The sequence below is a fragment of the Halichoeres trimaculatus genome, unplaced genomic scaffold (genome assembly GCF_033239565.1).
Source record: "Halichoeres trimaculatus isolate MK-OKI-2021-1 unplaced genomic scaffold, fHalTri1.1 fHalTri1_scaffold_5, whole genome shotgun sequence".
Lineage (NCBI taxonomy): Eukaryota > Metazoa > Chordata > Actinopteri > Labriformes > Labridae > Halichoeres > Halichoeres trimaculatus.
In genome coordinates, this window is record NW_027437183.1 from 75,001 (window position 1) to 102,500 (window position 27,500).

A 27,500-nucleotide genomic window follows, 5' to 3' on the forward strand; every position below is an offset into this window, starting at 1 on the left:
GGTCATCAACGAGCTCCTACAAATGATATAAAAATGTTACGATTCAGACCTTTAAACAAGAGAAAACAGAATATATTAATTCTTCTTTTTATAATTTCTGTTTGAAAATTTAAAAAAAATATATATTAAAAAAAAACAAGAAAAACCAACAGAATATCTTAACTTCCAAATTTTCTTTTTTTTTTTTTTACAAACAATACAAAAAAAGTAAAAAACAACAAGACTGAAGTGAAAGTTCATTAAATCTGATTCAATAAAAAATGAAAGTTTTCATGTTAAATCAATAAAACTGAGCAGTTTTAAAATGTCTAACTCTCAACTTGGGTTATAACTTTAAAATGTGCATATTTTGTGAACTCGAAGGCAATTTAGTTTACACAGGGTGGAAAACTCAATTAATGGTACATTAAAGTCAGTAAGTCATTCACAGATTTATTGTTTCCTCAGTCAGCGTAAATTTTACCTGTCAGGTGAGAAAATCTGAGTTATTTACACTGACATGAACTCACTGTGTTTTCACCACCCATCCTATTGCCATCACAGTCTCACTGCACGTTGAATCATTTTATTCATATATTATTATTATTATTATTTCTATTATTATTATTATTATTATTATTATTATTATTATTATTATCATTATTACTATTCCATGGAGCAGGCCGAGCGACACATCTGATGGTTTAGGGCTGAAATAAGAGACGAGTCTTAAAAGAGGGAAAAACTTGAGGTCACACATTTAAGAAGGGAGGCTTCCTGTAAATTAACCCATAAATACACTGAGTTAGCATGATCTGAGTCCCTGCTATTCATTTAAATAATTCATGATAAAACCCACAGACAGAGGCTTTTTCTAGAGTCAGTTCTCCTTTAATATCCCGAAAACTAAAACACGAAACAAGCTGACTGTGATTTTAAAGCAGCAAGGATTTCATCAAGGACTGTAGATTAAAAATACCTCATAATTCTGATAATCAAACGCTCATAATTCTGATAATCAAATGCTCATAATTCTGATAATCAAATGCTCATAATTCTGATAATTAAAAGCTCATAATTCTGATAATCAAACGCTCATAATTCTGATCATTAAAAGCTCATAATTCTGATCATTAAAACTCTGAATACTTAAAGACTTAATAAAACACTTCAGAGAGGAGTGCAGAGGCAGGTTGTATCATATTTTAATTCAATATTTAGCTCAATTCTGGATTAAATTCTAAAATATAACAGATTAAATACCGACATTAAACAGATTTAGAGATATCACCTCATCTACATTCACTTCAATATATCACTGATGTTTTATAGGAAACACTTCACATATCTTCCTTTGATAATTAGTATAACTTTATTATGAAAAACTAACATTTTTTTGTTAAATTCTTATTTATGTCATTTCAATGAATCAATAAAACTGTGTCAATAATAAATCAAAGCTGATAGTTTAATCTGAAGAGAAGTGGACGGCTTGGGGAAAATCGACTGGATTTTGATGAAGTGTATAAAATGAACATCGATGTGTTTGTTTTCAGGTGATTTCTCTCAGACATTACTGTGAGTATTTATTCTGTTATCGAGTATTTATTGATGAGAAACTCTGCTAACATCCATCAATGAGCGCATTTAAACCTGAAGATGACAGCACCAAACCACAGACTGAAGCTCAGAGACTCGGATCAGACTGAAACATGAAAACTGTTTGATCATCGCTCAGTCAGGGACCAGGTTTGGATCCAGTCTGCTTCAGTTTGGTCATGACACGGACAGCATTAATAAAAAGTGTATTTAAAGCAGAGAAATGAGGCACAGACACATCAACCCTCCAGGAAACGGGAAACGACAAAGCATGCCAGGGTTAGCTTTAGCCTGTTAGCTCGTGTTAGCTTGTGTCTGCGCTCAAACGTCTCACCTTTAATATTTTCACCAACAAAAGCCTCCCGCGCAGCTCACAGCAGGTCCCATCTTTGGTCGGCAGGTACAGTCACCGTACAGGTGTTTTAATCTCATATAATCCTAATTTAATCGATTATTTCCAGGAAGAGACACTCGTGGATCAGCCGTCTGAATATTTGATGCTACACTGAGTCAAGCTCGCGACAGAGAGAGCGACTTCCGGTACAACCCGCCAAACGTTCACAGGAAAATAAGAATTAAACACAAAAAACTCTGAAACATGTTTTAAAAATATCAGCATTAACGTGAAACAGTTATTAAAACGTTAGAAAATGTGGAATAATTATTCACAGATTCACTTTCACCGAACATCGCTCTCAACAAATGATGTTATATAATAGCGTGAAGAAAAAGACGTGACAACTTCCGGTTGGCTTCCGAAATAAAACAAACCTACAGCACATGTCTGTAAAATTAACGCGTTAATCACGGTTTGACCGAGCAGAGTCTGATTCAGGTCATTTTTAAATCATTGATCATGATCTGTTTCTGTTCACATGTGGTTTAAAATATATCTATAGACTAGAGCGGGGCAGGAAGGCACGGCGGCTACGTCACTTCCGGTAACCTAGATTCTAATACAGTTTGCAGCGCTGTCAAGACAGGGGACCATAGCAACAAAAGGGAGAGAAAGGGAGTGTGTGTTTGTGTGTGTGTGTGTGTGTGTGTGTGTGTGTGTGTGGGATGGGGGTTGTACTGTATTCAGTCTGTCCTCATTTATTCAGGACTTACACAAGCATCTCTGTCTCTGAACGCACAGTGTGTGTGTGTGTGTGTGTGTGTGTGTGTGTGTGTGTGTGTGTGTGTGTGTGTGTGTGTGTGTGTCATTTCAAAGCAGGGTGACTCCAGTATCATGTGACTGTTGCTGAGGCTTTTCCAGAACAAAGTGCACATCACATGCAGAGCTGCTTGTTCACCATCCACCCACAGCTCCATCCAGCACCACCCACAGCTCCATCCAGCACCACCCACAGCTCCATCCAGCACCACCCACAGCTCCATCCAGCACCACCCACAGCCCAATACAAATGTACATAAAACCTTTATTGACGCCACAGATGGACACGACATGGATGTTAAAAATACAATCATCTTTCATTCAAATTCATAAACAGAAAAAAAGCTGCAGGTGGACACAGAGAGACTGAATGTGTTGGACGTCACTCATCGTGAATCATCGTTTCAGTAGATTTAAACAACGTGCAGATGAGGCAGAGGAGACACAGACTGTTACTTGTTAAAAATAACACGGCTGTAAAGAATATTTACCATCTCTGTGGTCTCTAAATAAACCCTGTAAGTTTGATGTTTTACTGACGGTGTTTAAAATTTTAAATCAACATCTGACCCGTGCTCATGTGTTGATAAACTCTGGTTTCAGAAAGCGGTGTTCAGGGTTTGACCTAGTTCCAGTGATGAGTCCAACACAGAGAAGAAGATTCAGGTTATTTCTGAAACCATCAGAGAAATGAAGCAGAAATAAAAACATATATTTGAGACGCAGAGATGCTGACGCCTCCTCTAAAGGAATAGTTCAGTCAGTGAAGCCGAACATGGAGAGTTTTCACCACCTATCAGTGAATCTTTGTCTCCGTTTGTCACAGCAGCCATGACACTTCATGTGTTTGGTTTTTTAATCTCTCCTCGTCGAATGTCACAGGAACATGATCTCACAAACCGTATCTCTATCTGTCTCAGAGAGGGAAATCCTCCCACACAGCTGGATTTCTTTTTCACATTTGACAGAGAAACAGTTTGTTGAGCGGCTGACTCCCTCTGCTCTGATTTAAACCACGGTCATGACAACGCCACGAGATGAGGAGAATTACCTTGATGAGAGCCCAGCAGGAAACGGAGCTTTCTGATGTGACCGTGTGGGTGAAGATAGAGATCAGCTGACACCAGCGTTGGACTGATACATCAGCTCTTCCTCCACACAGAGCGTGTCGTGGGAAACGCAGCAGTGGTCGTGTCACACTGGGAGCTAAAAATCATGTGAACTGATAATCAAAGGCTTACTCCTGATGTGTGGCTCGTTTCTGACAGATCTCAGAGTTTGGCTGAAAGCAGCCGCTGAAACAATCACAGGAACTCAGGAGCTGACACCGTTCACCGCTTCATTCAGCTGTTTTTATCTAACGTGATGGATAAAACTAATCTTTCACAGCACAAAAGTCCTGCATTAACTGAAACTAACCACTGAGGAGGAGGAGGAGGAGGAGGAAGACTAATGACTTCTGAGTTAATGGACTCTGGTTTCTCTGCAGACGGTGAAGAAAACTCTTCCTGGAAACTTTCTGCTGAATGAAAAAGTCTGTGAGGATCAATCTGTGCTGTTTTCAGATTTTAAAGATTATTTTCCAGCTGTCAAAGCTTTTTTCTGGCTGCTGGCAAAGTTTAAACACATGAAACCATCAGTCAGTTCCACCCAGACATACATGTTGATTTCTGTTTCATAACCTCAGCCTGACTTTCACATCGAGGCCGTAAACTCTGACCCCTGAGCCTGACCCCTGAGTTCGATCCTTGAGTCTGACCCCTGAGTCCGATCCTTGAGTCTGGTCCCTGAGTCTGACCCCTGAGTCCGATCCTTGAGTCTGGTCCCTGAGTCTGATCTGGTCTCTACAGGCTGAAGACGTTTCCCGCTCTGTGCACGGACATGCTGATCCTCCCCGACAGCTGCAGCTCGTCCTTCAGGAAGCGTCCCACCTGTTCGGCCACCACGACGTCACAGAAGACCCAGATCTCGGCCCGCTCCCTCTGGATGTTGGCGTTACAGCTGGGCAGCGTGGAGGAGCTGCGGACGCAGCGGCTCAGAGAACGCCAAACCTGCAGGACGGAGGGTGGAGGGAGGTGAAAGGGAGGTCGGTTAGAGGAGGGTGAAGAGAGGAGACAGGAGGAGGCGCAGAGATAAACTAAAATACATTTTCATCACATTGTTTTAAACATTAGTTTTAAAAAACCTGAAAAAAAAAAACAGTGGATGCAAAAATATTTAAAACCAATGGGGTCGTATTGTAGTATCAGGACTTTTTGATCAACGGTTTTAACTCGTGATTTTTTGTTCAAAAATCCTTTTTTTTTCCCAAATTTTAGTCGTTCATTTTGCTCCTTGTGTCTGAGCTGGGTTGGCAAAAAGCTGAGAGGTCTGATCCCCTGAATAAATCCTAAAAACTGACTCCCATGTGACAAAATACGGCTCCTGACGGACTGTAGATGTCACCATCATCTTTCTACTTTTCCACTTGGTCTGGGGTTAAACGCTCACAATCACAGGAATTAAAAAATGGAGGAATCACAATTTCAATCAAATCCCTCTGTGCTCTGCCCCTGCCTTAAAAACCAAGTCACATGTTTGTTTAAAAAAAAAAGGCAGAAAATTCTCACTCATGACTTTTGTTTTTGTATAAATCAGCTCGTCCTGATGAGGTTAACACATCATGAGCTCGGTCTTTAGATCAAACCAGTTTGTGCAGAGTTTTCTCAGAGAGCTGAAGCCTGATGAGGAGCTGCTGTGAGGAGACTGAGCTCAGTGGAAAGAGAGAGGTGCAGATAAAGATCCTCTCCCAAGCTGACACATCAACAAACGTCTCACTGTCAGCGGTCACCGCGCTCCCAGCCTCACACGCCGCTCTGCTGAGGACACACGGGCAGGTTTCCCTCAGATAAGGAGCGTTTGGTGATCTGACACGTTTCATCCAGCGCCATCTGCTGGTCAGCGCTGTCATGTGTCCAACGCTCAGCTCCACTTTCAGTTTCCACTGACGAGCTGATGTTAGCACGTTAGCATCATCTACGATCAATGTGAGCTCTGCTGTCAGGCTTTTAACCACATCAATGACGAGTGTGTGTGTGTGTGTGTGTGTGTGTGTGTGTGTGTGTGTGTGTGTGTGTGTGTGATCTGACCTGAACTCACAGCTCATTTCTGTGTCTGAATCTTTTACAGCTTTTTAATGTCCCACGCTTTCACTGCTGTTACTGATTCATGGCTGCTCTTTAATCCTCTAAAACGTTTCTAAATATGTGGGGCGAGTTTACTGAACTCACAGCTGAGGGATGGGAACCAAATCAGGTTCTTTTGTTGGTACCAACTGAGTTTCATGTGTAGTACCGTGTACTGATTCATGCTAAATCAAACGGTACCATGTTTAGGTCCCTGAACGCCCCCTTGTGGCTGTGAGGCAGTGGAGGAGAAGGGGACTGTCCGTGCTGGTCATGAACACAGCGTTAGAAAATTTATATACTGAGAAATAAATATGTTACATTACAAAACTTTGAGATAATTAAACTAATTAATACTTATTACCAGACAAACAACGGAAATTGGTACTGATGAGTACTGGTGAGTAAATGGAATTACTGAGGTTAATATTTATCTGAACTATAAATATTTCAAGGTTTACCAGCAAAACAAACAGGATTTCCATCCCGTTGTGACGTTGTCTTTGGGCTTTAACAAACATTAGTTAAACTTTGAGGTGAAAGTTACTGATCTTCTCTTTCATCAGAGTATCCTCTGTTCCTTTCCCTCACTCCTCTACAGGACGATAAGAAAAGTCTGGGAACTTCCTGAACCCTTCATGGAGCTGTGAACACGTCTGCAGACACTGAGCTCTGCTCCTTCACTGACCCACTCACCTGCTCCACGTCCCTGGCCCCCCCACAGTTGTGCTGGCTGATCACCCATTTGGCGCGCTGGCGGAGGTGGAGCCGGTGTTTGGACACGGTGTGATGAAACTGTTTGGACAGAGACTGCGGGCTGTGCAGCAGAGCTCCTCTCTGTGTGAAGACGCTCCACGACCGTTTGCGTGGTGAGTTTGTGACGTCATGTCTGTGTTTTCCAGGAGATGATCTGCTGATCTCTGTCTGTGGTTTGTTAAAGTGCGACGGCGGGATGAGCTGGTTTGGGGTTTCTGAGACGCTAACTTCAGGGGTTTGAGGATCAGCTGTCACCCTTCCTCTGCTCTGACCAGAAACCAGAGCGTCAGCCTCAGCTTCTCCACGTTCACCTGGAGGAGTGACAGCGTGAGGCCTGCTGTCAGAAATGGATAAATCACCTGTGCAGGTGATAACAGGAGCTGGTTTGGCCGGTCTGATGGGCAGGTGTCCGCCTGCAGCAGAGGGGAACCAGGGGCTGAAGACAGGAGGAGTCCGACAGGGGAAAGGCTCCAGAAGCTTCTCTGTGGTCTCTAACAGGGCGCTGAGGCCAACAGCTGATCCAGGCTGGTAGTGCACGACCACATCCTCCATCAGGGGACTGACTCCACCACCCTCCTCTTCCTCACCCTCCTCCTCATGGTGATGCTGCTTTATCCAAACAGAGCAAGGGATGATGGGAATGCAGGAGTCTGTGGAAGTTCAAAAATAACAAAAAAGTCAGAAAAATCTGCTTCAGTATGAAACTTTTCACTATAACAGATAAAAATGTTGTGTTTTGATGAAGTAGACAACGTCTACACATGTGAGTTAGGATGCATCAAAACACATTTCTGCTAAAAATTCATATTCTATATTCTGCATATATCTATACTATAGCCCCTGTATTTTCTGCCTTTATTTTTGGATGAAACCCTGTGGATGAAATGAAACAGTAGAAACCCTGTGGATGAAATAAAACAGTAGAAACCCTGTGGATGAAATAAAACAGTAGAAACCCTGTGGATGAAATAAAACAGTAGAAACCCTGTGGATGAAATAAAACAGTAGAAACCCTGTGGATGAAATAAAACAGTAGAAACCCTGTGGATGAAATAAAACAGTAGAAACCCTGTGGATGAAATGAAACAGTAGAAACCCTGTGGATGAAATAAAACAGTAGAAACCCTGTGGATGAAATGAAACAGTAGAAACCCTGTGGATGAAATAAAACAGTAGAAACCCTGTGGATGAAATAAAACAGTAGAAACCCTGTGGATGAAATGAAACAGTAGAAACCCTGTGGATGAAATAAAACAGTAGAAACCCTGCGGATGAAATAAAACAGTAGAAACCCTGTGGATGAAATGAAACAGTAGAAACCCTGTGGATGAAATAAAACAGTAGAAACCCTGTGGATGAAATGAAACAGTAGAAACCCTGTGGATGAAGTAAAACAGTAGAAACCCTGTGGTATAAACTCACAGTGATAACAGTTAAAGGGCCAGTACACACAGTATGAACCCTGTCTTCAGGTGAGTGCTGCCGCCTTGAGACCAAACTGTGGATTTGATCAGATTAATTTCCTGATTCTTTCATGTTTGAGCGTTTAGCTCATAAATATCAAACCCAAGGTGACAGACTGACTTTTAATGTCTTATAATGTCATTAATCATGAACAAAAACGACCTCAGTGAAATAAAATGACCGTTAGCGCAGACAGAGTTCTCCGTTTGGTTCCTGTGTAATAGAAACGTGTGGGGATCGGATCAACAGTTACACAGTTTGAGTCCCGACGACCTGACAGTGAACATTTAACATTCTGATCAAACTCCCTGATGTATTTGACTGTCTCAACAAAACATTTGTTCATCTAATGTTGTCAAACGGAACATTATTTACAGAGACTTCCTCTCTCCTCTCACCGGCTAATGTTGTAAAGCTAATGTTTTTAGCTCAGAGGTTTGGGTCTCACCGATGACTTAAAAACGAGATGGAGGCAAAAAGCTCAGCTAGAAATAATCAGGAGAGACAAATAAATATCTTTAGGACCCTAAAAGACAAAAAACATACCTTTATGTCAGCTTTATATGGCCTTTAATGGATACAGCCAGCAAGGAGCTATCACCTGACGAGCTAACAGGGAGACAGCTTATTGTGCGCTTCACGGAAAGTCTCGCGAGAGTTCAAAACGAGCCCTGTTGGCCTGACTCCAGTTTACTGTTCAGCTGTTTTCAGATTAAAAATGAAATTTGAGGCAAATTTCCTGTAAAAGCTTTTCCCACCAGGTTGGATCAAATACAAAATGTATTTCCGGTTGTATTTACGTCTCCTCCCGCGTTTGTGACGTCACAAAAAGCCTTAACATGGCTGTACCACTTTTTTCCTTTTGCTTAAAAACATAGACCTTTGCATTATCCATTATCACTTCTTACTGTAAGTGCTTGCTCTGGATTTTGATATATTTTTTTCCAATTAAACACATAACGTCACACATGAAATCCCTGCGTAACTGTAAAAACCACCAAAATATTCAACTCAGACACACGGGGCTTCAGCTGATGGGTCCCCATTATCCAGTGAACAGTTTTAGTTAATGTTTCAGAGCTGAAACCCATCCTGAAGAAGTTAGTAACTTGCAGATATTTTAAATATTTAATAACTGGTCTCCTGGTGAAATAAATCTTCAAGCCATGTCTCTTTTCTTAAAGTCAGTGTGAGAGCACGATTCGTCACCAGTCTTAGGGTTAGAGAAACTAAAGAAACGAGACAGACGCAGCCCAGTAGTTTGTCAATAGGACATTTTTATTTCATACGTCTGTTGTCTTTATTCAAATTACAGTAATATACTTGCTGAGATGACCACCGGCTGCAGCCTGGACAGCTAAAACTGACAGCTGATCTACTTGAAGCAAACTTTTTTCTCTTTTTTTCTTCTTTTTTAAAATTATCTTGCAACAGAAAAAAGCACATATGCCATGAGATGTGTGGTGTGGTGGTGACGTCAGGTAGGTAGGGTTATAGTGCTGGTCTAAAAAAAACAAAACAAAAACAGAAAACCAAAGAAAGAAACATTGCAATGCGTTGTACATGTTGTAAAAGGATCAGAATATGGCACATTTGGTCCACGTTGGTAGTTTTATTATCTCGTTTTCAAACATGTAATAAACAAAAAAAAGAAAAGAAAGAAAACAGATCATAGTTGTACGTGTTGTTTTTCCCCAAAAGCACAGCATTAAAGACAGCATATTGAAAACAAGACTGTAGAGGGGGCCGCTCTTTAAGTTTCTCTCTTTTAGTTTCAGCCAATCGTTTGTTTCTACTCTCCCTGGTACAGTTTCATTATTATTAATTACTTCTTTCCATCCAAGATGAAGGGGTGGGGGGGCGGGGGAAGAGGGTGAAGCTTCGTGGATGATTGACAGGTGTGGCTTTGGACATTCACAGGAAGTAGTCAGGAGTGCGTCTGGTCACATGGGGCTCGCCGCGGCGTGGGGCGGGGTCGAACTGAAGGCTGAGGAGGCAGAAAAGTTTGTTAGTGTCGCTAAAGTAAGAACTGCAAAAGCAAAAACCAACACATGAAGTGTGAAAATCTGTCTGAAGTTTCATTTTCTTTTTTAAGTAACAACAACTTTAAATTTTAGACCCTGAACCTTTTCTGATCGAACCTTCTCACTGAAAACTCTTTTCAACCAAAGTAGAAGTTTGGATGTAGAGGGCACCTGACGCTGTTTCTCATTTTTATTAGCCAGATTTTACAGAATCGAACACCTGCAGACAAACACAGCAAGCCCAGCTCCTGGCAGCAGGTTTGTGTGAAGCTGTGGATCTGTTTGTGAGCTGATCAGGGTCTACGTGCTGAAACAGACAGAAACATCCGACATCTGTGTTCAGCTTCGTTATCATTAGCTACGCTCACTCCCTTCGTTTCTACGTCGCTGCGCGCTGCTCTCTTTACCTACGGAGCTAAACATGGAAAAAAGACTGAAGTTTGAGTTTTCAGGTACCGACCTGTTCGGGGAGCTGAGGCTTTTACAGACCTGCTTTTATGTCATCTTTCTCTTTAAACTGTATTTAAATTTCTAATTAAATTAATTTCCACTTCTTGTCTCAACCTCTTGTTTTACCTTTGTGTAGACTTTTATTTCACCTGATGTGATGTCATCATTTTGCCTTTCTTTGTAAATTTTTGTTAATTTACTATTTTATTTAGTTGTCTGAGTTTCTCTCTCCCCTCTAACGTCCCTCAGCCTGACGCTCTGTCCTCAGACTCTGACATGTTTCTGTGCATCACAGCACTTTATAAATGATTTGTTTTTAAAGGTGCTGAATAAATAAAGATAATTATCACATAATATCAGGGTCTATCAAATAATTGGCATCAGATTAACGCTTAAATTATTTGTTTGGATCAGGAAAACTGATTAATTTTCATAAAAAAGGAAAAACTGAGTGGTTGATCCTCTCAGAGACCGTGTTCAGAGTGCCTGTTGAAGGCGTGCTGATGGACGGGAGCTCTGAGATCTGTCTGCAGCGGTTTTTGTACAGACTGGTTCAGTGGATCCTCTCTGAGCCGCTCACAGAGTCACACTCCTCAGAGATTTAGCTCCTGATGGACGGAGGAATGTTAAAGAGACGTGAACCAGAGACTGGTTCTGACGTCTTGAACAAACAGGACGACAGACGCTGTTGGAGCAGTGTTTGGGTTGTGCTGTGGGACCATCACAGACTCAGACAGAGACATGGATTAATAATTAACTAATGACCTAAATGTTTGAGTTTGGGTCCTTTTGAATCAAGCTGGAGCCAAACAAAGAGCTGTTACACTGTCAGACTTTACTGCAGTGACTGCTGTGTTCAGTAATTTCAGGACTGAAGCTGCTGCTTACAAAGAGTATTTCAGAGTGTCGTCCAGTTCCATGATGGCTGCCTGGTTTCCACAGCGGTAGCAGTAGTTTGGAGCACTAAAGATGGTCACCACATTCTTATCATGGCCCCAGTTGTAGCCCTGAGGATGAAACACACACAAACACACACACACACACACACACACACACACACACACACACACACACACACACACACACACACACACACACACACACACACACACACACACACACACACACACACACAGAAGGTCAGATCAGCTTCACAGATCCTCCTCCATCACACATTATAGTTTGATTGATCCCTGGATAACATCCAGACTGAGACATGCTCCTTCAGGACTGGATCAAACTGAGGTCTTCAGCCTGCAGCAGCAGAAGCAGCAGCAGGAGGAGCAGGAGCAGGAGCAGCAGCAGGAGGAGGAGGAGGAGCAGCAGCAGCAGCAGCAGCAGAAGGAGGAGGAGCAGGAGCAGGAGCAGGAGCAGCAGCAGCAGCAGCAGCAGGAGCAGTAGCCTGCAGCAGCAGCAGGAGGAGGAGGAGGAGGAGCAGGAGCAGCAGCAGCAGCAGGAGGAGCAGCAGCAAGAGGAGCAGGAGCAGGAGCAGCAGCAGCAGCAGCAGCAGGTGATATGATGTGAACACAGACGCTCAGAGAACAGTGGGAGTGAAGCTGCTGCAGGGACCCTTACAGATCCATTACAGTGTGTTGCCATGGAGACTCCAGGGCTTTTCAGGGCTTCTTCAGTTCACGGGACAGACCAAAGTGTGTTTGAATTCAGGGACGCTGAGGACAGAATGATGAGGAGGACTTTCCCACACTAAGTGATTCACCTGCTTTTCAGGAAACAGTTTCCATACCTCACTCTGTTCCAAGCAGTCTGAACACAGAACAGACTCCAGCCTCTCTCTCACACAGACTCCAGCCTCTCACACAGACTCCAGCCTCTCACACAGACTCCAGCCTCTCTCTCTCCCAGACTCCAGCCTCTCACACAGACTCCAGCCTCTCTCTCTCTCAGACTCCAGCCTCTCACACAGACTCCAGCCTCTCTCTCTCTCAGACTCCAGCCTCTCACACAGACTCCAGCCTCTCTCACAGACTCCAGCCTCTCTCTCTCTCAGACTCCAGCCTCTCACACAGACTCCAGCCTCTCTCCCAGACTCCAGCCTCTCACACAGACTCCAGCCTCTCTCTCTCTCAGACTCCAGCCTCTCACACAGACTCCAGCCTCTCTCTCTCTCAGACTCCAGCCTCTCACACAGACTCCAGCCTCTCTCACAGACTCCAGCCTCTCTCTCTCTCAGACTCCAGCCTCTCACACAGACTCCAGCCCTTCTCACACAGACTCCAGCCTCTCTCACAGACTCCAGCCTCTCACACAGACTCCAGCCTCTCACACAGACTCCAGCCCTTCTCACACAGACTCCAGCCTCTCTCACACAGACTCCAGCCTCTCACACAGACTCCAGCCCTTCTCACACAGACTCCAGCCTCTCTCACACAGACTCCAGCCTCTCACACAGACTCCAGCCCTTCTCACACAGACTCCAGCCTCTCACACAGACTCCAGCCTCTCACACAGACTCCAGCCTCTCTCTATCAGACTCCAGCCCTTCTCACACAGACTCCAGCCTCTCACACAGACTCCAGCCTCTCTCACACAGACTCCAGCCTCTCTCTATCAGACTCCAGCCTCTCACACAGACTCCAGCCTCTCACACAGACTCCAGCCCTTCTCACACAGACTCCAGCCTCTCACACAGACTCCAGCCTCTCACACAGACTCCAGCCTCTCTCTATCAGACTCCAGCCTCTCACACAGACTCCAGCCTCTCACACAGACTCCAGCCTCTCACACAGACTCCAGCCCTTCTCACACAGACTCCAGCCTCTCTCACAGACTCCAGCCTCTCACACAGACTCCAGCCTCTCACACAGACTCCAGCCCTTCTCACACAGACTCCAGCCTCTCTCACACAGACTCCAGCCTCTCACACAGACTCCAGCCCTTCTCACACAGACTCCAGCCTCTCACACAGACTCCAGCCTCTCACACAGACTCCAGCCTCTCTCTATCAGACTCCAGCCTCTCACACAGACTCCAGCCTCTCACACAGACTCCAGCCTCTCACACAGACTCCAGCCCTTCTCACACAGACTCCAGCCTCTCTCACAGACTCCAGCCTCTCACACAGACTCCAGCCTCTCTCACAGACTCCAGCCTCTCTCACACAGACTCCAGCCTCTCACACAGACTCCAGCCTCTCTCTATCAGACTCCAGCCTCTCACACAGACTCCAGCCTCTCACACAGACTCCAGCCTCTCACACAGACTCCAGCCCTTCTCACACAGACTCCAGCCTCTCACACAGACTCCAGCCTCTCTCTATCAGACTCCAGCCTCTCACACAGACTCCAGCCTCTCACACAGACTCCAGCCCTTCTCACACAGACTCCAGCCTCTCACACAGACTCCAGCCTCTCACACAGACTCCAGCCTCTCTCACAGACTCCAGCCTCTCTCTATCAGACTCCAGCCTCTCACACAGACTCCAGCCTCTCACACAGACTCCAGCCTCTCACACAGACTCCAGCCTCTCTCACAGACTCCAGCCCTTCTCACACAGACTCCAGTGTCTCTCTCTCACAGACTCCAGTGTCTCTCTCTCACAGACCCAGCAGTTTGCTCCAGCGTGGATGATTACTGTCAGAAACTCTTGTTTGCTCAGGTTAGGCTTAAAGCGACACTGTGTGGGTTCACTATGCATGATGGGAAATGAAGTCCCTCACCTCCATGACCAGCTGATGGGCACGGGACACCAGAGTGAGGCCGTTGGCGTGGTTGAAGGTTTCAGAGATGTCCTGTCCGAAGGTGTAGCCGGCACCTCGTGGGGAGATGCCCCACCCACCGCGGTCATCAGGGTCTGACCACAACAGGTCACACATGGGGCCCTGACAGGAGCAGAGACAGGGAGCAGAGACGGGATCAGAGACAGGGAGCAGAGACAGGAGAAGAGACGGGATCAGAGACGGGATCAGAGACAGGAGCAGAGACAGGGAGCAGAGACAGGAGCAGAGACAGGAGCAGAGACAGGGAGCAGAGACGGGAGCAGAGACAGGGAGCAGAGACGGGAGCAGAGACGGGAGCAGAGACAGGAGCAGAGACAGGGAGCAGAGACAGGAGCAGAGACAGGAGCAGAGACAGGAGCAGAGACAGGGAGCAGAGACAGGAGCAGAGGGGTTAGGGGCACAGGGTCAGAAACATCACTCTTCATTGTTGAAGATTAATGAACATGTGACCCTGACTCATCCTCTACAAACGGTCCAGACGAGCCAGGAGCTGTGAGGCTGGTGGTGTGTACCTCATGTGGGACTTCCTGCAGACGGTCCAGAGCTCGTATGTGATCCAGAGTGTCTATGGAAGGAGACAGACCCCCGTGGAGACAGAAGATCTGACAGAAAAGGAGAAAGAAACTCATTTTAGCCGCGTCATTCTCGTCATGAAGACAACAGGATGTAACTCCCAGCATCCATCTGTCCCACCTGTCCGTCCACCAGCGCAGTGAGAGGCAGGTAGTCAAACAGGTCTGTGAAGTACTTCCAGACGTTGGCGTTGCCGTACTTCCTCAGGCACTCGTCGTAGAAGCCGTAGACCTGTGTGATCTGCCGTGATTCGTGGTTCCCTCGCAGGATGGTGATTCGCTCCTGGAAACGGACCTGAAGGACCAATCAGAAAGCTTCAGGTCAAAACTAAAAACAAACTGTGATGAGTCTCAGTCAAAGCTCCAGAGATACAGATGAACAACTGGACAAAAGGAAAAAAATTAGAAATGAATCAAAAAATGATCCAGAGGTGGATCACTCTTTCAAAATGAAAAGATCTGATTTTATTTTTCTCACGTCAGTCGAAGATCAGACTGTCTGACCAAACTACAAAGAATGAAAACGTCACACAGGAGACCAGGAAATGAAAAAAAAAAAAACCCACTTCCTCTTTGTGACCTTTTGTTCACGGAGCAATGAGTGAAACAGACGTTTAGTTTTTGGCTTCAAATCTCAGAATCACCTGTTTTTATGAGCAGAAGTTCAAAACAAACACAGATGATCAGTTTAATCATTCATTGACTTTAACTTTCACACACATCCAGGACTGTTCAGCTCAGAGTGTTTACCTCAGTGTTTACCTCAGGTTACACATTTATCAGAAACATGCTGATGTGTGTGCTACTAAAGCTTGTTATGTCACATAATCTGTGAATACGCTGCGTTCTTACAGTCAGCTGAGCCACAGAGTGAGAACAAGCACATGACAGGAAGTCGCTCAGGTTATCAGACTCACAGTTCCTGCTGAGTTCCTGCTGTGGTTACTAAAAAAACACAGAAATCAGCTGATTCATGAATGCAAATTCACATGAAGCAAACTCTGGTGAGAAGGAGACGTTCACTGATGAGCTGCTGGATGAAGACGGTCAGGATCAGAAACTCAAACAGTTTCAATCTGGTTCAAAGATCAGACTCAGATCATGACCCTGTCGTCCTCAGACCGTCTCTTCCCAGCTCAGCTCCTCTGTGGATGTCTGATGAAATTCACCAAAGACTCCTGGTGTTTGTTGTAACATCTAGCGGGTTGTACCTGACCTCTCTGTCAGCTGATGCTGTGTCACATCACTGCGTAACATCCATGATGACATAAAACCATCAGCACACACACATCCTGGTTTCCAAACCCAGAGTTTCTGCTCAGAGAGGTGACGCTCAGACACAGGTGAAGCTGTGCAGTTTGCTGGAGCTCAGATTAACAGGAGCAGTCTGCAGCCTATCAGAGTCATACAGTGTCATAAAGTGTCATAAAGTGTCATAAAGTGCCATAAAGTGTCACAAAGTGTCACAAAGTGTCACAAAGTGTCACAAAGTGTCACAAAGTGTCAGCAGGGTTGTGGCTCTGCAGAGACCGGACTTTGATCCCACAGATTCTCTACACACCTTCATCCCCTGTTTGTGCTTTAGTGGAGCGGCTCAGCTCCCTGGTTTACAGCTCTGCTCTCAGAGTCTGAGCCTGAGCAGAGCGCCGTGGTGTCCTCAGGACAAACCCTGTGAGGGGACGGCTTCCCTCTGCTGCGGTCCTTAAATCTGAGGCGCTGCAGCGTAAAGGTCCTCAGCCCTGCCTTCACATAACCTCCTCCCAGCACTGACACACACATTTTAATGCTCTTTAAATCCTCTGATGCACAACTACAAGACTTTAACCAGCAGGGCTGAGTGAGGCTGCTGATCCTGTGGAGATAAGTTTTAAATCACCAAATGAAACTGTTCAGGGTCTTTGGTCAAATCTACAGTGGAAGCAGCCGACCAGAGCCAGCGTCTGTGTCCTCCAGCTTCTTCTCACTCAGCTCTGACTGTTGTTGATATTTATTGCTGAGGTTTTATCACGGTAGTTTGGTTTAGTTTGGGGTCATTTTAAAGGCAGCCTGCACGGGTTTGAAAACAACCTGCTCTTTTCCTCGTCTGTTCTGAGCTCGAAAACACGACAGGAAACTCTATAAGTCTATAAAAGAGCAGGCAAAGACTGCAGCACGCACACACACACACACACACACACGGTTAGCTCAGTTTACCTTTAACGTGACGAGCAGCGTGACCGTCTCCACAGAGTAGTAGCCTCTGTCGACGTAGTCTCCCATGAACAGGTAGTTGGTGTCGGGAGACTTCCCTCCGATCTTAAACAGCTCCATCAGGTCGTGGAACTGACCGTGGACGTCTCCACACACCGTCACCGGGCATCGCACCTGAGAGCAAACACACCATCATCAGCAGGAGGCCTCACAAACACACATGGAGGTCACGCTGAGTCTGACTGGAGGTGAGGGAGCTTCAGTGAGGAAGAGGAGGGTCCCATGAGGACTCTGTTTTTTACCTTTAACACTCACTTTACCTCCATGGAGTGTGTGTTTTTGTGTCAGTTAATGAAATGATGAAATCATTACATTTATTGATACAATACTTGATAGCACCATTTTCCCCAGTGTTTCCAGTCAGACCATAATAATGTGACAGCAGTGATGCTGGTCTCTGAGCGCGGGTCGGCCTGGCTTTAGCAGCAGCTCAGTGTTTCTTTGTTTTTCACTCGGCTTTGACCTGTTTTTATGTTTCCAGTCAACAGTTGTTTGTCAGAGTTTGCTGTCACATCTGTCCCAGAGTTATAGCTTCTGATCAGATCCATAGCTTCTGATCAGATCCATAGTTTCTGATCAGATCCATAGTTTCTGATCAGATCCATAGTTTCTGATCAGATCCATAGTTTCTGATCAGATCCATAGTTTCTGATCAGATCCATAGCTTCTGATCAGATCCATAGCTTCTGATCAGATCCATAGTTTCTGATCAGATCCATAGTTTCTGATCAGATCCATAGTTTCTGATCTGATCCATAGCTTCTGATCAGATCCATAGTTTCTGATCAGATCCATAGTTTCTGATCAGATCCATAGTTTCTGATCAGATCCATAGTTTCTGATCAGATCCATAGTTTCTGATCAGATCCATAGTTTCTGATCAGATCCTTCCTCTGATAAATCCTCTGTTTGGTGATTCTGTTGTGAATGATGAATCCTGTCGCAGTGAGCCCTGTTGGAACCTTTTTCAGACGCTGTTTCCCTGTCATCACTTTCCAAAGAGCAGTTATCCCACACAGCGGATCTGTTTGCAACATGGTTTGATTTACAGCAGCCGTAAAGTGTGACGGTGCTGAAAACATGTGAAAACAGTATCAGTACTGATCACGTAACGAAATCTGACGCTATCCGATGCTCCAAAAATAGCCATAGGTACCGATCAGTGTATCGGATCAGGACTTCCCTAACGGATTCCAGTTTGATCGGTCAATGTCAGGATCCTGTGAATGTGGGAATCAAACGGGCCAACAGGAGTCAGGACTGGAGCTGTTTGTTGCTGGATGTGATAAAAAGCTTCAGGCTGAAGGTCCCCTGACTTCTCCAGCCCTGCTTTAAGGTGTGTTTATTATCAACCAAAGGCATCAGAAGAGCATCAGCAGCTATTCTTACCCTCTGCTAACATAAACACCAGCACAGGTATGTAGCTGTGATGTAAGCGCTCTGTCAACGCACCGCTGGTGAAACTGTTTCAACATCTTTGAAAGTCTGAAAACTGTCAGAGATAAATCCTGTATTTAAAAATGCATTTTAATGGTTTTAATTAACAGTAACTTTGAAAAAGGGGAAAATTCAAACATCAGAAAGATCTGAATTACAGTCAACACGAGAGATAAATGTGTTTTCCTAAACCAACAGAGATCGTCAGTGAAACAATCCTCAGAGTTTAACAAACTGAGATTTAGCTTCATGATGTTTTCGCTCCCAGTGTGTGAACGGATCATTGATGTTGTGCTGTTGGTGTTTAACAGCAGCGTTTCCTTTCTAAAGAGGCTTTGCAGCATTTTAAGACGACTGTGAGTGTGTGTGTGTGTGTGAGAGAGACAGAGAGCCTGCAGCTCAGCTGACACACAGTTTGCAGTGTAAACAAGGTGTTATATTGTTCACGCTGCTTCAGTTCACCGTCTCTGAGCCAAATGGGAACGAGCGCGAGAGTCGGCTTCCAGAGAAAATGATTTGTCCCAAAATATCACAAAACACCTGATATTAGAGAGAGAGAGCTGAAGTCAAAAATAACTTTGAGTGAATACGTAACTGAAAAACACTGAAGCACCAAATGTTCTTAACGGGGACGGGAACAACTCTCACCTTTACCTGTGGGTGTTCACCGATAAAAGCTTCCACGCTCTGAGTTCAGCTCGCTCTGACGCTGGGAGCAAACTTTCCAGCTGCTCAGTGTTTCTGCAGCCTGCTCAGTCACCTCCTGACTTCTTCTACTTCAAATTACTCCAACAAAACTAAAGCATCAGATTTTTATGTCAGAAGCTCGATAAGATTAAAGATTGTTAGAGATAATCACCCGTGAAGGATGAAAACATGGATGATGTGTGATAACATGAAAAGTTCAAGGACACTTTCCGTGATGTTGGAGTAGTTTCTGCATGTTCCTCTGAAAAACTCACTGAGCCAACAGCAGGAGTCAGGTTTTAGACACTCTGAGTTATCTGACTCTGGTTCTGCTCAGGCCAGTATCAGTTTTCCCATAATTTAATCGAATTAAACAAACTGTGGACACAGAATTAAGACGTTGAGTCAACATTTCTCATAAATTATAATAAACAATAAATAATTCATCATAAACACTTTAGAAGTCTGTCCTCAAGTCACAGCGTTGAACTCGTAGGAGGAAATAAAAGTTCTGTCAAATCCACGTTTTTAGAAACTAAAACGAGCTCTTTTTCCTCCTTATTCACCAGTTTTAACTCTCCAATATGAAACACATCCTCTGCAGTGAGATTAATGTGATGAAGGCCAGCACGTCACCCTGAATCTGACAACTGTGTCCTACTCAATTCATTCAGATTTAACCTCTCCAAGACATGATGGGAAATCTCACCTCCTGGACGTTGGACTCCTTGGTCAGGATCTCCTTAGCCTGAAGAGGACAAAGATACAGATTATTTTCATTCATGTCAAACAAAACACACAACAGGTTCAAATCAGGGTTACAGACGACACACAGACAGTAAATCAGGTCAAATATCTACGAGCAGCCTCAGAGGACGCAGCGTGACCTTACAGGCCACCGTAGAGCTAAAAAAGGCTAGGGGCACGAATGAATATGCAGAGCGTTTGTGCCCGCAATGAGGTGACTGTTCTCTTTTGATTTTGTGTGATCTGATTTTTTAAGAGTTTAATCTCTAACTCCAGAGTTAGCTCCCCTAAAGAGAGAAACAACAGACTCCCTGATTCACAGAAGAAGAATTCAGAGTCATCTGAAGGTTTCATTACCAACGTAAGAAAAACTGTGAGCCAACTGCAAAAAAAACCCCACAATAATCATACCAGGTGTTTTTGTCTTATTTTTGTAGGAAATGTCTCTTTAGCCTGAGCCACATTCACCCGACCAGTCCAGAAAATGTCTGATTTCACGTTATTTGAAGACAAAATGAGGTCTGAGTCGCTGGTAACACGTTCAAAAAATCTGCCAATGGTTTCAGAGAAAAGTTACTTGTTTGAAGAAATTATTCTACTTTGAAACAACATTTCCTGATTTTTTTAAAGATACCTTGAAACAAAACATTTTCTGGTCTGATCAGTTGGATGTGGCTCATATCGAGTATTACAAGATAATTTCTACTTAAAATGAGAAAAAACACTCGATAAGATTTCAGTTTTTGTCAGTGCATGTTGTTGCATTTTGCCAGGTAATATCAAAATGAGCTATACATTTCAATGTGCTGTATTTTCATGACCCACTAAGGATGCAACTGTACTGTCCATTTCACAGTATCACAGTGACCTAAGTGTCCTGGTACTCTAATGAACCTTTCATGATGGGAAAGAGAGGTCATCTGGGTTAAAAAGTGTAGTTAGAGAGAACGTGGTCCCATGCCTTTCATCACCTGCACCCTGCTTGCTGCCTCAGGTCGAGTGCAGCAGAAATGGTGGCGGCATCAGCGTGAAGTGGCAGCTAGAGCCATAATTTTGAAATTGAGGATGCTCCAGTAGCTCTCACATTGGATGCATTTCAGTTTCTCTATCGAGATATGACAAAATCTGATGGACAAACAAAACAAAGAGTGCAGGCTCTTCCAAACTGTAGAGACCTGCACGTCCATGACAAATCCAAGTAATATGAGAGGCCACTTCACAAACTGACATCCTGAGAGGGTTCAAGAGGATGAGAGGATAAATACCCAGCAAGGACTCCACAGGATGTGTTCGCAAAACTTCACAAAAACTTCAACCAGTTTCTATGGTTGGCACTGAAGGTTAGTATACAGGCTCCAGTCAAAGGGATTTGTTGATTTTCCCATATGTAGCACGATAAATACACTGTATAAAAGTTACATGAACATATTACAGTATCATTAGATTTAATGTCATTTCTTCACTAATATTAACCCATTTTGGCCTTATTTAAACAGCACTTGTTTACTTTACAGATTTTATAATGCAGTGGAAGCTAAGTATGAATTTCGCACATTACTTGTTTTTATTGGCTTTCAATAAAACACTAACAACAAACCACGATCCATGAGTGTCAGGTATGAAAACACCTGTCAATGACAAAGTAAATGGACATAATTATGTGCCTTAATCTTCATTAAACAAACCAAATGAATGGTTCCCTTGGGGAAATGATGGTGCCCTGCAGGCCTGTAGCTGGTCCAACCAGGAGCTGAAACAAACAAACGCTTTTCCTCTGGTTCACCCTGAACGACACTGAGCTTAAACTGAGATTTTCATCAGATTCATTCATTCATGCAAACCCCAAGGTGTCAAATTTACTTCTCCGTTACCAATGAAGTAACGTTGTTTTTTCCTCATTATCGTGACTGAACTAAGTACATCAAAAATGCGTGAACATGCATTTTGGGGGTCGATGATGCAGGAAAGCCGGTGCCCGAGTTATTTTTATAATGCAACAAACCTGGAGTGACGTCTGAAAACCAGGATGTCAGGTTTATGCAATAAAGCAGTTAATCAATAAAGACAGGGTGCGGTAAAACTCATCACATGTACATGTACTCACTGACGACATCATTTACAATGGAACCACCGACATTAATAAAAGAGTTAGACATTAAAAAGGCCCGATCTTTGCTCTGAATAATTCTGCCTTAATGAACAGAGTAAAATGGGCTCCGTCTTCTTGCTGGTTGAGGTAGGGGGATATGCAGTTTTTCGGCCCATCTGTCCTGAGACACCATTTTCGACAGAAAATGTTCGGAAAAGCTCAATTTTAACAAGTGATGCGTAATATAGGGACGGTATAGCATGTTTAATAAAATTTAGCTTCAGCGCAGCTGTCAAACGCCCATAACCTCGAGATGACAAGCTGAAAATGGGGCGAAAAGAGCCGCCTTGCCGTAACGTCATTCCAGAAATTAGCCAGTGCCCCGTTCACAAATTAGGCCACACCGAGAGCTAGGCCGATGAATTGAGAAAAAAAACATTAAGTGGGGGAAAAACTTACCTTCTCACAAAGTGTCCGGACTTGGTTTTCCGATAGCTGCTTACACTCATTTAGCTGTTCGATCCATTGGTCTAATTCTTTAGTGAAAGATTTGTCTTCCATGGCAGCAGCGGTAGCTTGCTGAGCTAACTGGCCTGTGTCTCTAGCTCTTAGCTCGGCGTATTGTTAACCCGATCCAGTCCCGCCAAATCGGTTGGAAAATAAACGTTAAGACCTAAAATTTAAGAGTCGTTCACTCAACTTCTACCATGATAAGGGACCGATGATAAGATACCGACGTTAAAAAACAGCCAATATTTGCCGGGGCAGGCAGGAGGGTCGAGTGTCCCCGATGAGACGGACCGGAGAGCGGTACAACGCAGCTAAAAGAGCTAGCTTCAATAACATCCGGGCATTTCAGCAGCGCGCAGGCTCATTGTTCCAGTGACACCCTGTGGACACACAGTGTACTACAAGAAAAATATCTCACCACCGCAACCATCGACAGAACGCTAAATTCATACGAACAGAGCTGGAAACGATAACACATCTCATCACATAACAGGCCAGCAACCCGTTATACTCTGTGCGTGAAACCAAGTTATATTATAACAAAAAATCATACATATTATTTATCTATTCAAAAGGACAGTGCATTTGCATTGTGTTGAACATTTCATTTAAATTGGGATATGGCCATTACAAAAGCCTCAAGAGTAAATATTCTATTCTATTTTATTCTATTCTATTCCTCTTACCATTTGTGTGAAACACGGTGGGTTGTGCAGAAAATACAACAACTCTAAGAATTAAGCTTTACGTTGCATTCATTCATTGATTGAATTTAATTCCAGAATACAATTATTCAGACTCTGACCAGTACCAGTCTCTGATAGTTTCTTAATCTCACTGAAAACAAGCAGCTGGACTCTTTAAACTTTGTGGTACAACCATATGACTGTAATTGCTACAGATATTTTACATAAAAAACAACAGATAAGCTGATGCTCAAATAAATACATTTGAAACTAGATGAAAACCCCAACTCTGCAAAAAGATAATTTTGGACTTTGCTCTCTGATCATAATGAACCGTGATGGAGTGGTTGGAGATAAATTCAGCATCATAAAGTCAACAAGATGTCCTTTTAATTTTTACATAAGATTCCCCATAAAACTATACTAATAAAAATTGAATATTCTTCGAAATTCTGAATTTGAACTTTTGTTTTATAATGGTAACATATTAAGTGGGCCAGGAATTTTTGATTAAAGACACCTTTTATTTAAAGAAACTTAATCAAGCACCACAACAAGAGATCTTTAGGAAAAGCCGTTCAAAACAAACCCTGATTTTTGGAGTGTCAGACTTAAGATAACCTAAATGATAAACTTTTCCTTTTCTTTTTTATATTATGTATAGTTATCCTGGTTTGTTTGTATGATTCAGTTTATTGTAAATACCAATAAAGTTATAATGAACAAAAAAACACAGCGCCCCTAGTGGCTGACAGCAGTCACTGCTCCATGTTAGTCTGCCGTATGGTTCCCTGATTGTTGGTTCAAATCAAACTGTGTCGTTTCTACCTTTGGTCAGTTAAAAGTCGACTGACTGAGGTCAGGCGATCCACACATCCACCAAACAATGGCTCATCTGACTGAAAACCCCGCTGATAAAGAGAGGTGAGTCCATTTTCAGAGAGACTTTCAGCCTGGCTGCTCAGGAGCTAACGGCTAGGCTCGGAGCTCGTGCTAAGTCAAATCCTCATAGAAGAATTATTCAATTTAGGAAAATACGGGTGTTTTACAGACCGGATACTGTAGGATGTGAAATTTGTTTCAAAAGTCAAAACATTTGAAGCCATTCTGTAATTCGGCATTCATTTAAAGCTCTTCTGTGCTTCACATTTGACAGTTAACAGCCTTTTGAAATTGAGATAGCCACGACAAACCTCGAGAGCGTTAGGTTAAGGTGTGTGGGGAAAAGGGTATGTGAGAGTATTGAACCGTCGCGAATGAGACATAAATGGTGATGTTTACAAATTCCTTTAGTGGATATAAACAAATGGAAACACGGAGATGTCAAGAGTTGAGCAGAAGTTCTTGTTTTTACGAAATCTCCGGAAGAAACTGTGTCATGACTCAAAGTGAGTTAGTTCTCCTCTATGCTAGTAGCGTAGCAATGCTAACTCCTTAGCATGACGTGTATTAAAGCCCCCTTTACCTTGGATTTTTTTTAACCCAAATTGGGCAATTTACCTTTTTATGTATTTTTTATATAACTTAGGGTGACGTATAATTAAAGTTCCGCTTTTGTTAAAATGAGATTTCATGAGGCTCATTCTGGGTTCAGGTCTGACAGCATGTTTGTCAGTCAGGCATTTATTCAAGTCAGTGTTTGTCTTTTTTTGATCCCATGCAGAAAAATGACAGATGGACTCACACTGAGAAACTCATACAGTAACAGTTAAGACATTTTGTTGCTGTTTCTCAGCAGGTGTTAACATTTCCACTGAAAATTAATGGATTAGAATAAAAGAAAAGAATATTCAGAAAATGAAAGGCACAGGAGGTGATCTGGATCATAGATTTGGATGGAAAAGCAGAGTGATTGCTGCTCTGGAGATGATGCTTTTTTTAGTAGTTGGGATTAATTTTGGCTCACTGCTGTGATTTCATCCTGTGTGTTTCAGGTTCATCTGTTTGTATCCGGTCTACATCAACAGTAAGAAGACTCTGGCTGAGGGACGAAGGATCCCAGCAGAGAAGGTGTGTTCGATTGATGCTTTATCGGCCAAAGAAGCTGCTTTTTGGGACTGAATCCAAATTATATTATTGTAATTACGACTGGCCAGTCCCATCACTCTGCATACCACTGCTCCCTGCTCCTTCCAGGCCATCTCTACTTACACACAGCACTCTGGTGTGGAGTTCATCATGTGGGAAATAAGGAAAGTGTGTAATAAACAGTTTGTGTTTGTGTCTGCAGGCTGTAGAGAATCCATCCTGTGCTGAGATCAGAGACGTGCTGACAGCTGCTGGACTCAACGTCTACGTAGAGGTAACTCAGAGCAGAGCTGATCTTGTGAACGGTGAGATGGGGACTCCTGATGGCGTGATTGTTGAACGTGTGTGTGTGTGTGTGTGTGTGTGTGTGTTTGTGTGTGTGTGTGTGTGTGTGTGTGTGTTACAGAACAAGATGCACCCCAGAGAGTGGAACAGAGACGTCCAGTTCAGAGGTCGAGTCAGAGTCCAGGTGAAGCAGGCAGACGGCAGCTTGTGTCAGGAGAAGTTTAGTTCCCGTAAGTTTCTCACAGACTCAGAAATATAAACGTATAAACGGGTATGAGTACAGCATATTAATCTTATCCTTTCCTTGTGACCCCCGCAGGTAAAGAAGTGATGTTCTACGTAGCAGAGATGATCCCTAAGCTAAAAACTCGGACCCAGAAGAGCGGAGGAGGAGACACCAGCTCCCAGCAGGGAGAGGGAGGAAAGAAGAGCAAGAAGAAGAAGAAGTAGCCCCACAGAAAAAACGTCCTGTTTTTCTTTTTAAGTCTTTTTTATTTCAGATCATGGTGAGCGTCGTGCAGAATCGAACCCTGAGCTCACACAGGAGCAGTTTTTAGGCTTTGATGCTGATGTGACCTCAGAAAGGGATTCATCTGGAGTGAATCAGCTTTTCTGTTCCCTTTTCACCTCGTGTGTAGCTTGACCTCACTGGCTGACCTCAGATCTGTGACGCCTGCTCATGGTTCATCATTTGGTTCCTAAAACTCCAGAAAGGCAGAGAAAGGAACTGATTTCTGTTATTACATTTAACTGTTTACGTCATGGTGTCAAGAAGAGGTGAATAAATGGTTGACTGTCTCCCCTTTCCACTGGTTTCATTTGAGCAAATCATCCGTCCTCAAAGAATAAATTTTTTGTCAGGAGCATGATGGGGTAAGTGTCCACTGGTTTAACTTTACTGCACAAAGTACAGACTGACAGGAAGTGATGAAGTTACCAAAATCTAAATGACGAGATCTTCTACAAAACAATAACAGTATTTTAACTGAAATATCGAAGCTTGAGTGAAACTTTAAAACTGTGTAAAAGCTTTAGTCTAATCTGCAGATTATTTTTTTGTTTGTCATGATTTGTTTGGTTAGAAATTTATTTTATAGATTATATTATTATAGAAAAACTTTAATATGTACCTGGGGCATAACTCCCTTTGGCACCAACAACTTGAACATTAAAATCATACTTTTCTCTGTCAGTGATGCTGATTGGTTTATTTTCACGTGTAATAAATCTCAACAAATATCACATCCGGACATTTTAACATCCAGTCCTCACCCTGAGCACGTTTGCTTTTGCTGGTCATATAAACTATTACACACTCTTTTCTGTCTGTTTGATCCCCATGAGAGATCCTCACGGGGACTTTAATGAGTGTGTTTGTTTTGTGTTTGTTTTGTGTTTGTTTTGTTTTTGTTTTGTGTTTGTTTTGTGTTTGTTTTGTTTTTGTTTTGTGTTTGTTTTGTGTTTGTTGTGTGTTTGTTGTGTGTTTGTTTTGTGTTTGTTTTGTGTTGTTCTTGCTCATTGTCTCGTTAACACACCTGTTAATCGTGTGTGGAGTGTAACTAGAACACGTCAGGTGCCTGACATCACACACATATCGTGGTAAACTAGTTTTTAAAAAGAATAGATGCTGTTTGATTCATGTTGACACACCGTCTGGTTTTCGTTGTCATAGCGACCAGTGTCAGAAACGCCCGGAAATGCTCTAATTTAATTCCCAAATCAGCGGTTTCACATATTTCCGAAGTTTACACGAAGAAACCCGAGCATGACGTCACAGCTTCGGCTGTTAGCGGTTGCTAGGTAACCGTTTCTCCACTTTAACTGTAGCCCCGCTGAAGCTGACCGTGTTTCGTACCGGATGGCCGCCTCGTTACTGGACC

The 27,500-nt window shown here is 43.4% G+C and overlaps 5 protein-coding genes across 5 annotated transcripts in view; 2 read left to right on the forward strand and 3 right to left on the reverse strand.

Annotated features, from left to right (window-relative positions):
* The window catches only part of LOC141789959 (phosphatidylinositol 3-kinase regulatory subunit alpha-like), a 29,652-nt gene extending 27,540 nt beyond the window's left edge, over positions 1-2,112 (reverse strand). The window contains exon 1 of the mRNA XM_074669548.1: positions 1,913-2,112. The gene's annotated coding sequence lies outside the window, so the exon portion shown is untranslated. The remainder of the gene's footprint in view (positions 1-1,912) is intronic.
* Positions 2,113-2,983: 871 nt separating this feature from the next.
* Positions 2,984-8,899, reverse strand: shld3 (shieldin complex subunit 3). The gene is made up of 3 exons (XM_074669549.1): positions 8,665-8,899; positions 6,595-7,304; positions 2,984-4,785 (listed from the first exon to the last, which is right to left on the reverse strand). Exons 2-3 carry the CDS (start codon positions 7,204-7,206, stop codon positions 4,579-4,581), a joined length of 819 nt encoding a protein of 272 aa, XP_074525650.1. The 5' UTR covers positions 7,207-7,304; positions 8,665-8,899; the 3' UTR covers positions 2,984-4,578.
* A 476-nt stretch (positions 8,900-9,375) lies between these two features.
* On the reverse strand, positions 9,376-22,964 carry LOC141790506 (serine/threonine-protein phosphatase 2A catalytic subunit beta isoform). The gene is made up of 8 exons (XM_074670402.1): positions 22,571-22,964; positions 19,985-20,023; positions 17,095-17,265; positions 15,023-15,196; positions 14,842-14,931; positions 14,270-14,431; positions 11,481-11,599; positions 9,376-10,105 (listed from the first exon to the last, which is right to left on the reverse strand). Exons 1-8 carry the CDS (start codon positions 22,670-22,672, stop codon positions 10,033-10,035), a joined length of 930 nt encoding a protein of 309 aa, XP_074526503.1. The 5' UTR covers positions 22,673-22,964; the 3' UTR covers positions 9,376-10,032.
* A 1,074-nt stretch (positions 22,965-24,038) lies between these two features.
* srp19 (signal recognition particle 19) lies at positions 24,039-26,620 on the forward strand. Its single transcript, XM_074670634.1, has 5 exons — positions 24,039-24,231; positions 25,242-25,317; positions 25,538-25,609; positions 25,742-25,850; positions 25,940-26,620. Exons 1-5 carry the CDS (start codon positions 24,194-24,196, stop codon positions 26,068-26,070), a joined length of 426 nt encoding a protein of 141 aa, XP_074526735.1. The 5' UTR covers positions 24,039-24,193; the 3' UTR covers positions 26,071-26,620.
* A 750-nt stretch (positions 26,621-27,370) lies between these two features.
* rsph14 (radial spoke head 14 homolog) overlaps positions 27,371-27,500 on the forward strand; it is a 4,085-nt gene continuing 3,955 nt past the window's right edge. Inside the window, exon 1 of the mRNA XM_074670932.1 lies at positions 27,371-27,500. This exon is cut by the window's right edge and continues 153 nt beyond it. Within this exon, the coding sequence (XP_074527033.1) occupies positions 27,479-27,500 (22 nt within the window). The 5' untranslated portion in view covers positions 27,371-27,478.

Bases quoted from the DNA above. Each gene is read 5' to 3' on its own strand.
- shld3 (XM_074669549.1), bottom strand. From the start codon at position 7,206: ATGGAGGATGTGGTCGTGCACTACCAGCCTGGATCAGCTGTTGGCCTC. The intron at 4,786-6,594 runs GTGAGTGGGTCA...TCCGTCCTGCAG, and splicing joins GGGCCAGGGACGTGGAGCAG to GTTTGGCGTTCTCTGAGCCG.
- LOC141790506 (XM_074670402.1), bottom strand. From the start codon at position 22,672: ATGGAAGACAAATCTTTCACTAAAGAATTAGACCAATGGATCGAACAG. The intron at 20,024-22,570 runs GTAAGTTTTTCC...TGTCCTCTTCAG, and splicing joins TCCGGACACTTTGTGAGAAG to GCTAAGGAGATCCTGACCAA. The intron at 15,197-17,094 runs GTAAACTGAGCT...TTGGTCCTTCAG, and splicing joins CGCTGCTCGTCACGTTAAAG to GTCCGTTTCCAGGAGCGAAT.
- srp19 (XM_074670634.1), top strand. From the start codon at position 24,194: ATGGCTCATCTGACTGAAAACCCCGCTGATAAAGAGAG. The intron at 24,232-25,241 runs GTGAGTCCATTT...TGTGTGTTTCAG, and splicing joins AACCCCGCTGATAAAGAGAG to GTTCATCTGTTTGTATCCGG. The intron at 25,610-25,741 runs GTAACTCAGAGC...TGTGTGTTACAG, and splicing joins GACTCAACGTCTACGTAGAG to AACAAGATGCACCCCAGAGA.